The sequence below is a fragment of the Crocodylus porosus genome, unplaced genomic scaffold (assembly GCF_001723895.1).
Source record: "Crocodylus porosus isolate Cpor-Errol unplaced genomic scaffold, CroPor_comp1, whole genome shotgun sequence".
In the NCBI taxonomy this organism is placed as follows: Eukaryota; Metazoa; Chordata; order Crocodylia; family Crocodylidae; genus Crocodylus; species Crocodylus porosus.
In genome coordinates, this window is record NW_017728949.1 from 29,108,588 (window position 1) to 29,120,639 (window position 12,052).

Consider the following 12,052-nt stretch of genomic DNA (forward strand, 5'->3'; position numbering starts at 1 on the left):
TTTTTAAATCAGTCAACAGGAAAACAATGCTGTGTATTGGCTTTTAACACATCTGTGTTTTCATTTTTTGATTTTTGTTGCATTACATACAGTCTGCTGTATTTTTCTCACCACATTGCTTTGAGGATTTGAGCCAAGCTTTCCAAGGTAGGAATGATGTTTATAATCAGTTTTTTGATTGAAGGAAAACTACTAGAACAGAGTACTTGCTGGAAAGAATACTGACATAGGTGGTATCATCAGAGTATTTATGAGATTGTTTCAAAACTCAAATTGATATTAGTGTGTGGTTTTATTTTTTTTAATTATAAAGAATGAATTACATTCCTATTAAAATTTGATCTCTTCATGCTGTACCACACTGCTACAATCATTTTTTCTGCTCTCCATTCCTGAAGGGTCTTCCTTTTTTCTGCTTTAGCATGTATTCTCTTCTGACAAGCCTTGTTATGTCCCTTATGATCTTAATTTTGCTTGTTTAGTAAATAGACAGCAGGTATATTTCTCAGTTTTTGTCAAAATACATCTTATTTCTTCTTAAACTAAGATACTCAGTTAAGGAATCCCATCCACAGTGCTGATATTTCATGTCATTTTTTTTACATGTGAATAGAACGTTTTTCATAAGTTGTTTGAATACACGTATTCAATACACACATTCAGTACACATTGAATACACATCATCATTGTTTTGATAAAGCACTACCTGTCCTTAATGCTGCATTGTTAAGCTGGAACTCAGCTTTAACACCTTCCTTAAAATGCTAATTTTTTTCAGTTTCTAAAATCAGTTACTGCCAGCTACAGCTTAGCCCTTGATCTCTGGCTACACTAGAGATCTCTATAAATAGCCTACATATACAGTACTTTTTTTGGAGAGGAACCATTGAAATAAAGCTTGTAGCTCCAGTAAGATAAAGGGTGCAGATTATGCCTTCATTGCACAAGTTCAAAATTTGACTTGTGCAAAATCTTGTTTCTTATGAAATAATGTACTCAAATTGTAAAGTTCGGCTACTACACTTGCCTTCTAAAGTAAAACTGTAGTGGAAAATTTAAATCCATTAATGTAAAAGATGGGAAAGACAGTTGTAGTGCCAAAATTTGCTTTTTATAGAATCGATATAATTGACTGTCACTGCAAAGAGTAGTTTGTGATACAGTTGTATGTTCTCTGACCTCTGATCTGCAGAGAGACTCAGCTATAATAAATTATGTTAGATAAGAACATAAGAAGGTGTATACTGGGGTCAGACCAATGATCCATCTAGCCCAGTGGCAAAAAGTAAATGTTTTAGAGCAGCACTATCTAGCTGGCTGCTGATAGGCTGCATGTTGAATTGCGGCCCCTAGGCTCCTGCCTGAGTGGTCTGGCTGCTGCTCCCCCCTATTGCTCCATCTGCAACAGCATCTGGAGTCCCTAGGCTCTCTCCCCATCCTTCAGCTTTTGATGCCTGCCCCTGCCTCAGAGGGGAGGGCAGTGCAGCATGGCTGGGGGAGCACAGGGGGAGCCTGGACAGTGAGGCAGGGGGGCATGTGCAGTGCAGCAGTGGGAAGGGAAGGGCCCATGTGGGCGTGCAGTGCAGTGTGTATGCTGTGGTGTGGGGGGGTGGCATTTGTGCAGCATGTGGCCCATAGGGCCTGTGGCTTGCCCTGGTGTTTTCTAGTAGTGTGGCTTGCAGGATGTTCAGTCCCCAGCTGCTTAGCAGTTGCACAGCCTTGCTTTAGAGGGAAAGTATATGAATGGGATTTGTCTAGACTAGTGATCCCCCTGTCAGTCCTTCCCTGGCATCAACCATTATTGGTTTTTGGGATGTCAGGATACATCCTTGACTTCAGTTTAATAGATCCCAATGTGCCTGTTCTACATACTATATTGTCTATATAATTATCTCAGGATTAGCATTTGGGTTTCATATCCTGTTCTCTTATGTCATCTAACTCCCTTGCCCTCTTTTATTTTCTGTACTCAACAGGAAAAATTTGAGAGGGCAAGAGAAGGGGGAAGGAGACTTCTCCAAAGCAAAGAGAAAGTTTTCTTGAATGGAATATTTTTAGCTTCTGTAGAATCCAGGGCATCAATTGAAGAAAGTATGTATGCATGTGTATCCTTTGTTAGTGTAGAAAAAAGTCTTTCTTTAAAAATGTCCTTTTTTTTTTCCCCCCATCTTAAAGGAATAGGTAAATTAGGGGTCTGCAGTGAAGTAAAGTTAGTGGCGTACCACTGTAAATGAGAGAAGAACATCAAGCCTATGAGCTCTTAACTTGTAGAAGCATCTCCTTCACATCCAGACCAATGAGATGAAGAAATTTACAATAATGTGCACAGATCTGGGGGGCACGTGCTTCCCCCAGGGGTGCATGCAGCAGTGGGATCCACCCCCTCCCTGCCCCGATGAACTGCCTGCAGCTCTGTCCCACGCCCTGCCCTGCCTCAGCTATGCAGCGCCTGCCCCAGCCTCAGCTCCAACCCCACTCCCGCCCTTATTGCGGGGGCCTTGATCTGCATCCCTATGTCTCTTCCCTCTCTCATGCCCTTTGCCCCCAACAGACTTATCTGCCGGACGCTGCTTTCCATGTTGCCAGGGTTCATATCGGCAGTTGTATTGTTATCAGCCAATATGACGGGTCAATAATTGGCTATTGGTATCAGCCCAAAAATTCTTTATCAGTGTGCCCCTACTTTTTGTGAACTTCATTCAAAATAATAAGTATCCAGAAGAAAGTATGAACTGTTACTTTCTGCTAACAGCTAGACATTCCAAACCAAAATTTTCTCCTCAAATTTCTGAGAAAGATGTGTTGCCTCCTGGCATTTGAATTTCATACTTGAGGCTGTATAGCATCTGAGCCTGTGAATGTGCATATATACCACTGTCTTCTACTAAGCAAAATCAGAACTGTGTTCAGTTGCTTGACATCACAGCTGTGTTTGTTAAACATTAACCACAGCCTTCAGATCAAGTTGTTTGGACTTCTAGTATTGGAGTACAAAAAATTCTTTGAAGTGTTTTTGCCTTCTTTGAGGTAGTGCAATAGAAGTGGCTATAGTTAATGTAACCATTTTTGGGGAATCTTAGGGGCAGAGTAAGAATTCTGTTTTGATATGGGGACAATCTGTGCATCATACGTCAACCTTCTGCTCTGAATATGGATTTAATTTACTTTCTCCTATGCTGGAGTTATAAAAAGATATCTTAGCCTTACTCAATGAGAAGTTAAGCTTTTTCTGGAAGACTGGCATATCTAGAAATAAGTCAAATTTAAGAGCTATGTATTAGGAGTAAACACTGATTAATTGAAAGACGAAACCTGCATTTAGACTGTATCATATCTCCTTGTTTTTCCCACCTCTGGTGGGAGAGCAAGGAAACTTGAGAAAAAACTCTGTTTAAGGATTTGGCATTCCAGCTTTCTCCACTTCACAAACAGCTCAGATTTGAGCCCTCTTGGGTTTCAAACTTCTGCTGAAGTCTTTACAAAAATCTGAAGAAAAACTGACTTAGCATTTGGTTGGCAAAATTAAATAAAAATAAATATATTAACACTGTTTTTAAAAAAAAAAAAAGCGCTGTGGCCACTTTGGAAGCTTTTACTGTCCTGCCCAGCAAGGAGCAGGGGCAGAGTCTAGTATTAACCCTCTCATAGCTGCTAAGCAATTTGCAGTAGCTATTGGCTGATCACTGTGACTTGTGTCTGAAGTAGTGATTGAGCTGGCTCAGTGCAAATGAGCTGCTGCATGCAGTCTGGTATTTTGATATGGCTTGTGGTATAGAAAGAGCACTTGATTTACAGGAACTTCTATACAGAACTATTTACAGTAAAGAAATAAGTTTTGCACCTGCTCTTGCAAAGTTCTAGGGCTTTGCTGTCTTGCCATACTAAGAAGACCCTGCTGCCTCACCCAGACTGTCTTTTGGGATGCCACAGTTTTTGGATGCTATCACACTGTCGCACACCCTGGTATCACACTCCCCCCCTCCCCCCCGTATGCTGCTTTCCAAAGAGCAAGGTGCACACATCACGCCCCCCCCCCCCCCCCAAATAAGACAGATGCTTTGTCTTTGGAAGATGGTATGTAGGGGGGAAAAGATTTTTCCGGAGTTATGGTTGATTGTGTAACAGAGTAAGCTCTCCTGCAAAGAGAGTGTCCAGAAAGTGTGGCATCCCAGGAGATTGTCTAGGTAAAGCAGTCTGGATGTTGTCTTTTAAATACTATAATAAACTAATATCTTTATTTTGTATTTCTTTTCTTAGGGTGTTGGTCTATCAGTCCATGGACATTTTAGAGTGGCTACTGAGAAGACACTTTTTGCAATGCCAGAGACCGCAATAGGTAAATATTTTACGTCCTATCTTTTACTGTTTCAGATTATATTACATTTGTTTATGTGATTTGTAACAGGATGTATTTCATTAAAAGAAGGTTAACAAGACACTAAAGTGTGTGTGTGTGTGTGTGTGTATATTTTGGATAGATTTTATTCTGTGGACAGGAGGGCTAATCCTAATGATACTTGTACCAGCACATATGCATTCTTCATCTCTGTAGAGCTTATCAGAATAAAATGTTTTTGTGTTGAAGTAAGGAATGGGTAGCACTAATTATGGAATTTTGTGCCATTTTGACTGATTTGGACCTAGTGTAAAAAGATTTAGGTTCATTAATATCAGTACAGTAGTGCTATTTATGACAGGTTTTAATTTGCCCTAATCAGTTCATTTTGCCAAGCTTACGTTCAGTCAAGATGGTCTGTTATATTTCCTTTGGTACTGAATCTGTGTAAAAGTCACTGATATCATTGACTTACGCACCTTATTGGCACCTAGAAGGCATGCTGCCAGTTTGGTCAAGTCAGCATCACAAGTGAATGGATGGAATTTGAGGGCTTATGCATACTCCTGCACCAGGAAATCTGAGTAATACAAACCTTTGATTAAAAACAGCTGCTATAAACCGTTGAATTGTAATTCTTTGTTAGTCTGCCCAATTGTAGCCTGTTTTGGCAAAGTGCTGTATGCCTTCAGTTCCTGTTGATTCCAAAGCTAATAGTAGGTGCTTAGCAGCTTGGATGATGAGATAAAAACAGATGCAAAATAATATCTGTATTCATTACTGGCACTGATTGTTGCATGATAGGTTGCATTTTTCCAGGATAACTCCTAAAGAGTTTAATGAAATAATGGACACATTTTTTATGAAGTGTAGAAGGAGTTGGTAATAGATTAGCAGATGCTTTTAAAATGATTGATCAGTTCTTCTAGTCTATCAGATCAGCAGACTGCTTACAATATTGGCTCTTATTTTCTATGGCTCTGGTTACGACCATAAGAGTGGAATACTCCTGCTCTGCTGTATCACTAACATGCCTATATAATATCTATTAACAATTTATTAATTAAATCTTTAATATTAAGGTTTGACCAAAATAAATTTGTTACAGGTCAGTGCAAGTTATGTGAGATTAATATTTTTAAAATCTTAAACATCTCAGTAAATGTTTTTTACATTTTCCAAAATGAAACTAAATTTTCCTTATGAAAATTGGTAATTGGTAATTATTTTTTTTAAAACTAAATTGATGCATGTATTTTATTTTTCTGTGAACTTTAAGAAGGTTGGAGACATCTGAAAATGAAAAATATGAAATTTCGTCCCCATCCAATCTCTTGTGTTCCTCATTTCATTCTGGAGTGTTTTATGAAGTAATTTATTGTAAAATTCCCATTCATAAATTATCCATGAAAATAGCATAGCCCTTTCTAAGAGCTATAATCCTAGCCATCCAATTTTTTACCTGATGATGATGATAATTAGCTCATGCTTGGAGAAAAGAACTTGAGAATCCAGACTTGTTTCAGTTTTACCATTGACTTACTGTGTGACTGTATGAAAATAACTTTACTTAGTTTTTAGTTGTGATTTCATATAAGTTTAAATCTCTTGATGTTTGGATCAAAGATAATGCATTAATGCATCTGTTATGGATGTTTCCCTTTAGATTTTGGGGTGAGGTGGGGGTAGTCTCTGACTTTTTCCCAGGTCCAGCAGGTGTTCCTGGCAGATCTTAGCTTTTTGCTTTTGGTAAAAAATGTCCAATCAATATTACAGTTTTTAGAGTTAAGAATTTCTAATTGGTATGGATCATATATACCTTGAAGTTTTCAGTTTTTTGGAGATAGTTAACTATACAGACAATAATGTGAAACTCTGTTAGTATTATTTTTATGTAAGTATTAGTCACTTACATAAATACTTTGCAAAGCAGCACATTTTTTGTTTTTTGGCTTTCTGATTGTTTTTTATGAGGTATAATTTTTAACAGTCAAAACAGGATGGCAAGATATTATGAGTAATATGAAATGCCTAAGGCAAATGATGATTGGTTGCAGCCCTTCTAAACTTGCTTCAGTGTGCACACCCCTTTTCCATGGGAGATTTACTGAATAGTCTCGGGTGCTTCGAGTCTGCTTAGGCTTCTGTACAGGAGCAGAAATGGCAGGCAGGCATAACCCTCTCCCAATTCCCTCTTACCACATACATCTATATTGCTTTGGGTGTAAAAGCTGGCACCTAAATCGTCTTGTATCAAAGTGCAGGGAATTTCAGGACTAATGTTAGTGCAGTTCCAAGACTTCAATAAAAGTCCTGAAAGGAGGCCATCAGACCTCCCTCCTTTAAAGGCAAAGAAACTAAACAGTACAACAGAGAGAGAACTGGACCAATTTTGGTCAAAGGATGCATCCATTATTGCCTTTGGGGACATTATTGGTAAAAGGAGATGACTGTTGTGAAAAATAATACTGCCTTATAAAGAGGAGATATGCTTCTCATTAAAGAGTATTCCTTCTGTCAGTCAGGTCCCTCTCGTGTCTTCATTTGGGAGCATGAGGAGACACAGTATGGTTCTGAATAGTATAGGCATACTATTAGAAAAAAACTTGATCTCACTTTGATCTCACTTCTTTCTCCCCTCTTCCTCTACCCCAAGGCTGTACACTATGCATGTGTGTAGGCAGGTGCTCCCTAACCTGCTGCACTGCATGCTGGCAAGCAGGCACCAACCCCCACTTGCTGCCCCTATGCAGCCCAGCATCCTGTCACACCTGCTGCTCCCTGCGGGCTCCATTATGGCACTGTGCCACAGGCACTCCAGGCTGCTGGCTTCCTGGCACCATGGGCTGTTGTGCCGCACTGCTCTGCCCACTGGGGCTGTCAGGCAGAGGAAGCTGGGCAGGGAGAGGGAGCCTGAGGATCCTAGTAGCTGTAACTGAAGTAAAGGGCAGTGGCAGCGAGCAGAGAGCCTGAGGGCTGCATGTTAACCCTCTGCAGGCATCACATGGCCCACAGGCCACTAACTGGACAGCCCTGTTCTAAACAACCATCTTATCAACAGCAAGAGACTATGGAAAACATGAGCTTACTATTAGTGAGCAGCCATTTAGCTCGGTTAGAGCATGGTGCTAATAACTCCACAGTCATGGGTTTGATCTCTGTTGGATTAGGTGATCTCTTGAGGTCCCATCCAGACTTTCTCTGAGAATAAGTATGGGAGGAAAAATGAAAGTTGTAACGATTCAGTTTTGATGTAGGTACTTTTTAGGTAAATTGTAGTACAATAATACTCTGATGGTATTTGAAAATTCTGATGTTTACGAGCATTTAGATTTTTATAGGAATTCTTACTTATTTTAAAAGGATGTAATATGATATAAGTTTTAACAAGAAAAAATGGGTCAGTCATTTCAACATGTGGAACCTAAGTGTGGTGGTAGGCATAGATTTCTGATATATGTGAAGTATTTTACAAAGAACATTCTGAATTTCCTAAAACAATTGTGGGGGCCTAACAAAAGAAATCTACTGGGATTCTGGCTTCTGAAAAATTTAGAGTAGCTCCTCCTGGAAGATTACTTCAGGAGATTCAGGGATATCACCTGTAGAGTCTTACATGAAGGTGAGTGAAAAATTACTTTAGACAAAATTGTACGTCTGCCAAAGGTTTCAGTAAATCTGAAAAGAGAACCTCTTAGAAGCAGTGGTGGGTTTTTTCCTCAATTTAGGGGTTTTAGTTTTTCAAAAGGACCTATTTTCCAAAATACCTATTAGTAAAACATAATTTGAACATAATGCTACCTGAATTGTTATACTTCTGTTATATATAACTTGCATTTAGTTGCTGTTTTTTCAAAGCACTTTGAAAACATGACAAAGAAGTTGGTTTGTTTGTAAAACAATTATAAAATGGAATGAACAAGCCATTAGTTATTTTATTTTCAATAGGAAAGAGTTAGATAATACTTTTGTCACAATGGTGATACAGTTAATGCACTTTCTTTCCTTTGTTTTAAAGAGAGCTATTTAACAAACAAACCCTAAGACCGAGAGAGGGATGGCCTGGGACCAGAAACTCTCTCAAGGAATTAAGTTGTGAAATAATTTTAAGGTCAAGGCAAACTAGAGTAAACCTCTGAAATCTTACATGGATTAATGCCACAACTATACCTTTATCCCTTTAATGTAGCTTAAAATGTCCGGTTGTCTAAAGTCAGCGTTGTTTAAATCTTGTCTTGTATTAACTTCTCAGGTGAACAGACTTCCCTTTCTATCCTGTAATGAAAATGTGCTTTCAGCCATTCAATTTTTGCGTGATTGTTGTGCCATAAATATTCCTTGTACTTTAGAAATCAGAAACTAAGATGCAGCTCCTGTCTGGAAGAGTTTAACTGACATGTACAGGATAAAAACAGGACAGTAGTTTATGTAGAGGAGAATGCGTAAAGATCAGTAATGAGACGACCAAAATAAAGACTGAAAAACTGAATGTGGGTTTTCAAGTGTAGTAATATACTAAGAATTAACACTTTCTTCTCATGCCTTTCCAAATTTTTGTAAAATCACTAGCTTTTATAAAATCAGTCAGACATCTTACAGGTACCCAAGGAAATTAGTAATGCTTTTATTTCACAAATGGCAAAATTGGGACAACTTTATTGGAACCAATATTTTACCTGTATAGTTGTAATGATTTGCCTAAGGCTACATTTTGCACTGGTCACTGAATTTTATGATTTGGTGTTCTGACTCCCAACTCTAGCCATGTGCAGTCCAACAGACCTCAGGTTCTCTCTATTTTAAGGATTTGAAGATGAGAGAAGATACGGAGCCAAACTGAAGAGAAATGTTCAAGTGGTTGGGACAGCATAAAATAAAGTAGGAGACATTATTTAAAAGAATTAAGAGGATCATAAGGAGGAGCATGGAAAAAAAGGAATTAAAAGATGAGGACAAGCAGTTAACTGTTATGTGATTGGCTGCACAGACACACTTAAGAAAGTTAATCTGACTTAAATAGAGGAGTTAATTTAAAGTGGTTACTTGCACCTTGTTAAACCCCTCTATAGATACTCTCATTCAGAATTTAGTTACCTTGATTCAAAGGTAAAGTTTCACTGCCAAAGTAAATGTGGTTGAACTGTCATAGACACTTAGACTTGTTAGGCACTTACAGGAGGGACTTTGGACAGTATGTAGGAAAAAGTAGTATTTCAGAGCAATATTTTAGTGAGGGCAGAGAATGGAGTTACACTAAGGGCAAAAGATTTGACAAAGCTGCAGTCCTGATGAACAGGACATAGTGTAATTGTCAGTTTTGATGTGGAGAGCTTAGCAGGAAAGAAGCCCAAATATGGGGGCGGGGAAGTACATTTGAAATACTGGTAGCACATCAGAGAGAACTGATAACTAAATAAATCATTAATGACCTCCAGCACCTCCTGGAAAACGATGACCATAGGGAACAAGTCTGTCCTGGTTCACCAGCAGCCTCCAGCCGCAAATGATGGCTCTCTAGGAACAATTTTCACCAAGCACCAGGTCACAAATCCAGATGCCAACAGCTTATCAACACACAATCTGGGCTTCTATCATCAGTGCACCAAACACACAAAATAGAACATCTGGCACTTACTCACTTATTCCTCTACCACTATAAAATATGCCATCACGTGCTTACAATGCTTTCCTGCATGGTAGCCAGAATGGGAAATCCCTACGTAAAAGAATTAATGGTAGTTGAGTTGACATCTATTCCAGAAACATACAAAAATGTGTGACAGAGCCCTCTAACCTCCGTGGACATGCCATCACTGACCTCAGAATAGCAGTGTTTAAACAAAAAACAAAATAAAACTGAAAAACAACTTGAATTACAACTTGTGGAAGAAGAGATCATCTACAAGACTGGGTTGTGTTAAACATGGTCTTAACAGAGATTTCATTACCTGGAATAGTTATTACCTCTAACAGTTTATTCCAACATCCTTCATTGTGTTAATTGCCTTGTTTATCACAGTTGACCTTTTGCCTCTCTCAGCAATATCCCTCGCCCACTCATTTATATTTAAATTCCTCTCTATTTTAAACCCCTTTTTCCTCAAGTTCATTCATGGCATCTGATGAAGTAAGCTGCTGCATACAAAAGCTCATTCCTCTGAACCAGTTAGGTAAATGTGGCACCATAGAGACTGCCTTCTGCCAAATTGGAGGAATGAGACTAATGAAGGACAGAGATGGATTTGACATAATTAGCCTAGGTGTGATGGCTCATCTGGGTGGAGAGGAGGGGTGAGGGGGCAGACTTGGTTGCCTAGGACATGAGTATAGATACAGAAGAGTAGAGACAATAGAGTTGGGGATTTAGGAGAGCATGGGAACCCTCCAAAAGCGATTTAGACACTCAGCATCGTATGGGGAGAGCTAGCAGAGCATAGAATTTTGGAAGTCTTCAGGATGTAATGATGATTAGTTGCTGAGGGAACAGATGTATCCAGTAGAACAAGAGAAGAGTAATACCACAGTGATGCTGTTAGAAGAAGCTTATTCAACATATTTTTAATCACTTTAGAATTAAGAACATGATATGTAGATTAAGAGCCATGAAGATGCTGATAGAAGCTGAAGGAGGTAAGCACAAGAACCCTGGAGACACTACAGAAGAAGCCAAGGTGGAGAGAGGCTGGGTGGAAATGGAGAGATTTTTCTTGGGATAGAGGAGAATAGATGTTCTTACAACACTAATCCTATGATATACTTTTATATATTCTATGATATACTTTAGGTCTCTTATAAATTAACTGTAATGTCTTGAATTGAATGGTTTTTTTGGTTATGAAGATTGATTTGTGCCCTGGAATTCAACATTTGAGTGAAATGCATAGCTTTCTGACAGGACATAAATTTAATTTCTGTATTTAAATTCTTAATGTTGTTGCTCCATGTGTTTTTATAACTTTTTCTAAGTTGTCTGTACTCTTCTTTTCATCCCTTGGCCTTTCCCCACCATTCAGCACACTTTAATCATCTCTTTCTGAGATGAAAATTCAACTTCTCCAAAAGATTTAACTTCTTCCTCCATAGGGGGTTATCCCATGGCAGTAATCTGTCACTTCGCTTCATCCCCTTTTGTCTACTTCTTACACTGATATTAGTATACTTTTTGAAGGGCCTGCAGAGCTGGATTATATGGCTTTGATGGGGATCCATCAAAGTTCTCACAATGCCAGGTTTCTTTTCAGCACTCAGATCATTGCCGAGCACCTAGGCAAAAGCAGTGGTGCTGGAAGCCCAGCAGCTATGCAGGAAGAAGCCTGGCATTATGGGCATTTGACTGCTAGGGCTGTGTGAAACTTTGGATGCTGATTCGATTTGGAGAAGATTCGGCGGCCTAATCTAAATCAAATCAGGAGACCAATAAAAAGGTCTGAATTGACTGGGAAAAGATTTGGAGAGTTTCGGAGAGATTTTGGGCAGTCCCCACTCTCTGCTGCAGGGAGCTGGACCCGGATGCGGAGCTGGTAAGTAGGGGGCAGGGGAGAGGGGGCTGGAGGAAAGGGGCTGGGGCCATGGGGGGGATCCCCACCAGGCCCCATCCCCTGCCTGCTCCTCCAGCCCCCCGAGCACCCCCTGACCCCTGCCCACTCACAGCCCCCCCTGGCTGCCCTGCCCGGCCCCAACTCCTGGCTCTTTTTTTTTTTTTTAAAAAGCCCCTAC

The 12,052-nt window shown here is 39.6% G+C and overlaps 1 protein-coding gene across 3 annotated transcripts in view; it reads left to right on the plus strand.

The window, feature by feature from the left end:
- HIBCH (3-hydroxyisobutyryl-CoA hydrolase) overlaps nucleotides 1–12,052 on the plus strand; it is an 85,195-nt gene that overhangs the window by 32,858 nt on the left and 40,285 nt on the right. For all 3 annotated transcript variants that reach the window (XM_019554319.1, XM_019554317.1, XM_019554320.1), the window contains exon 7: nucleotides 4,258–4,336. In XM_019554319.1, coding sequence (XP_019409864.1) covers nucleotides 4,258–4,336 — 79 coding nt within the window. The remainder of the gene's footprint in view (nucleotides 1–4,257; nucleotides 4,337–12,052) is intronic.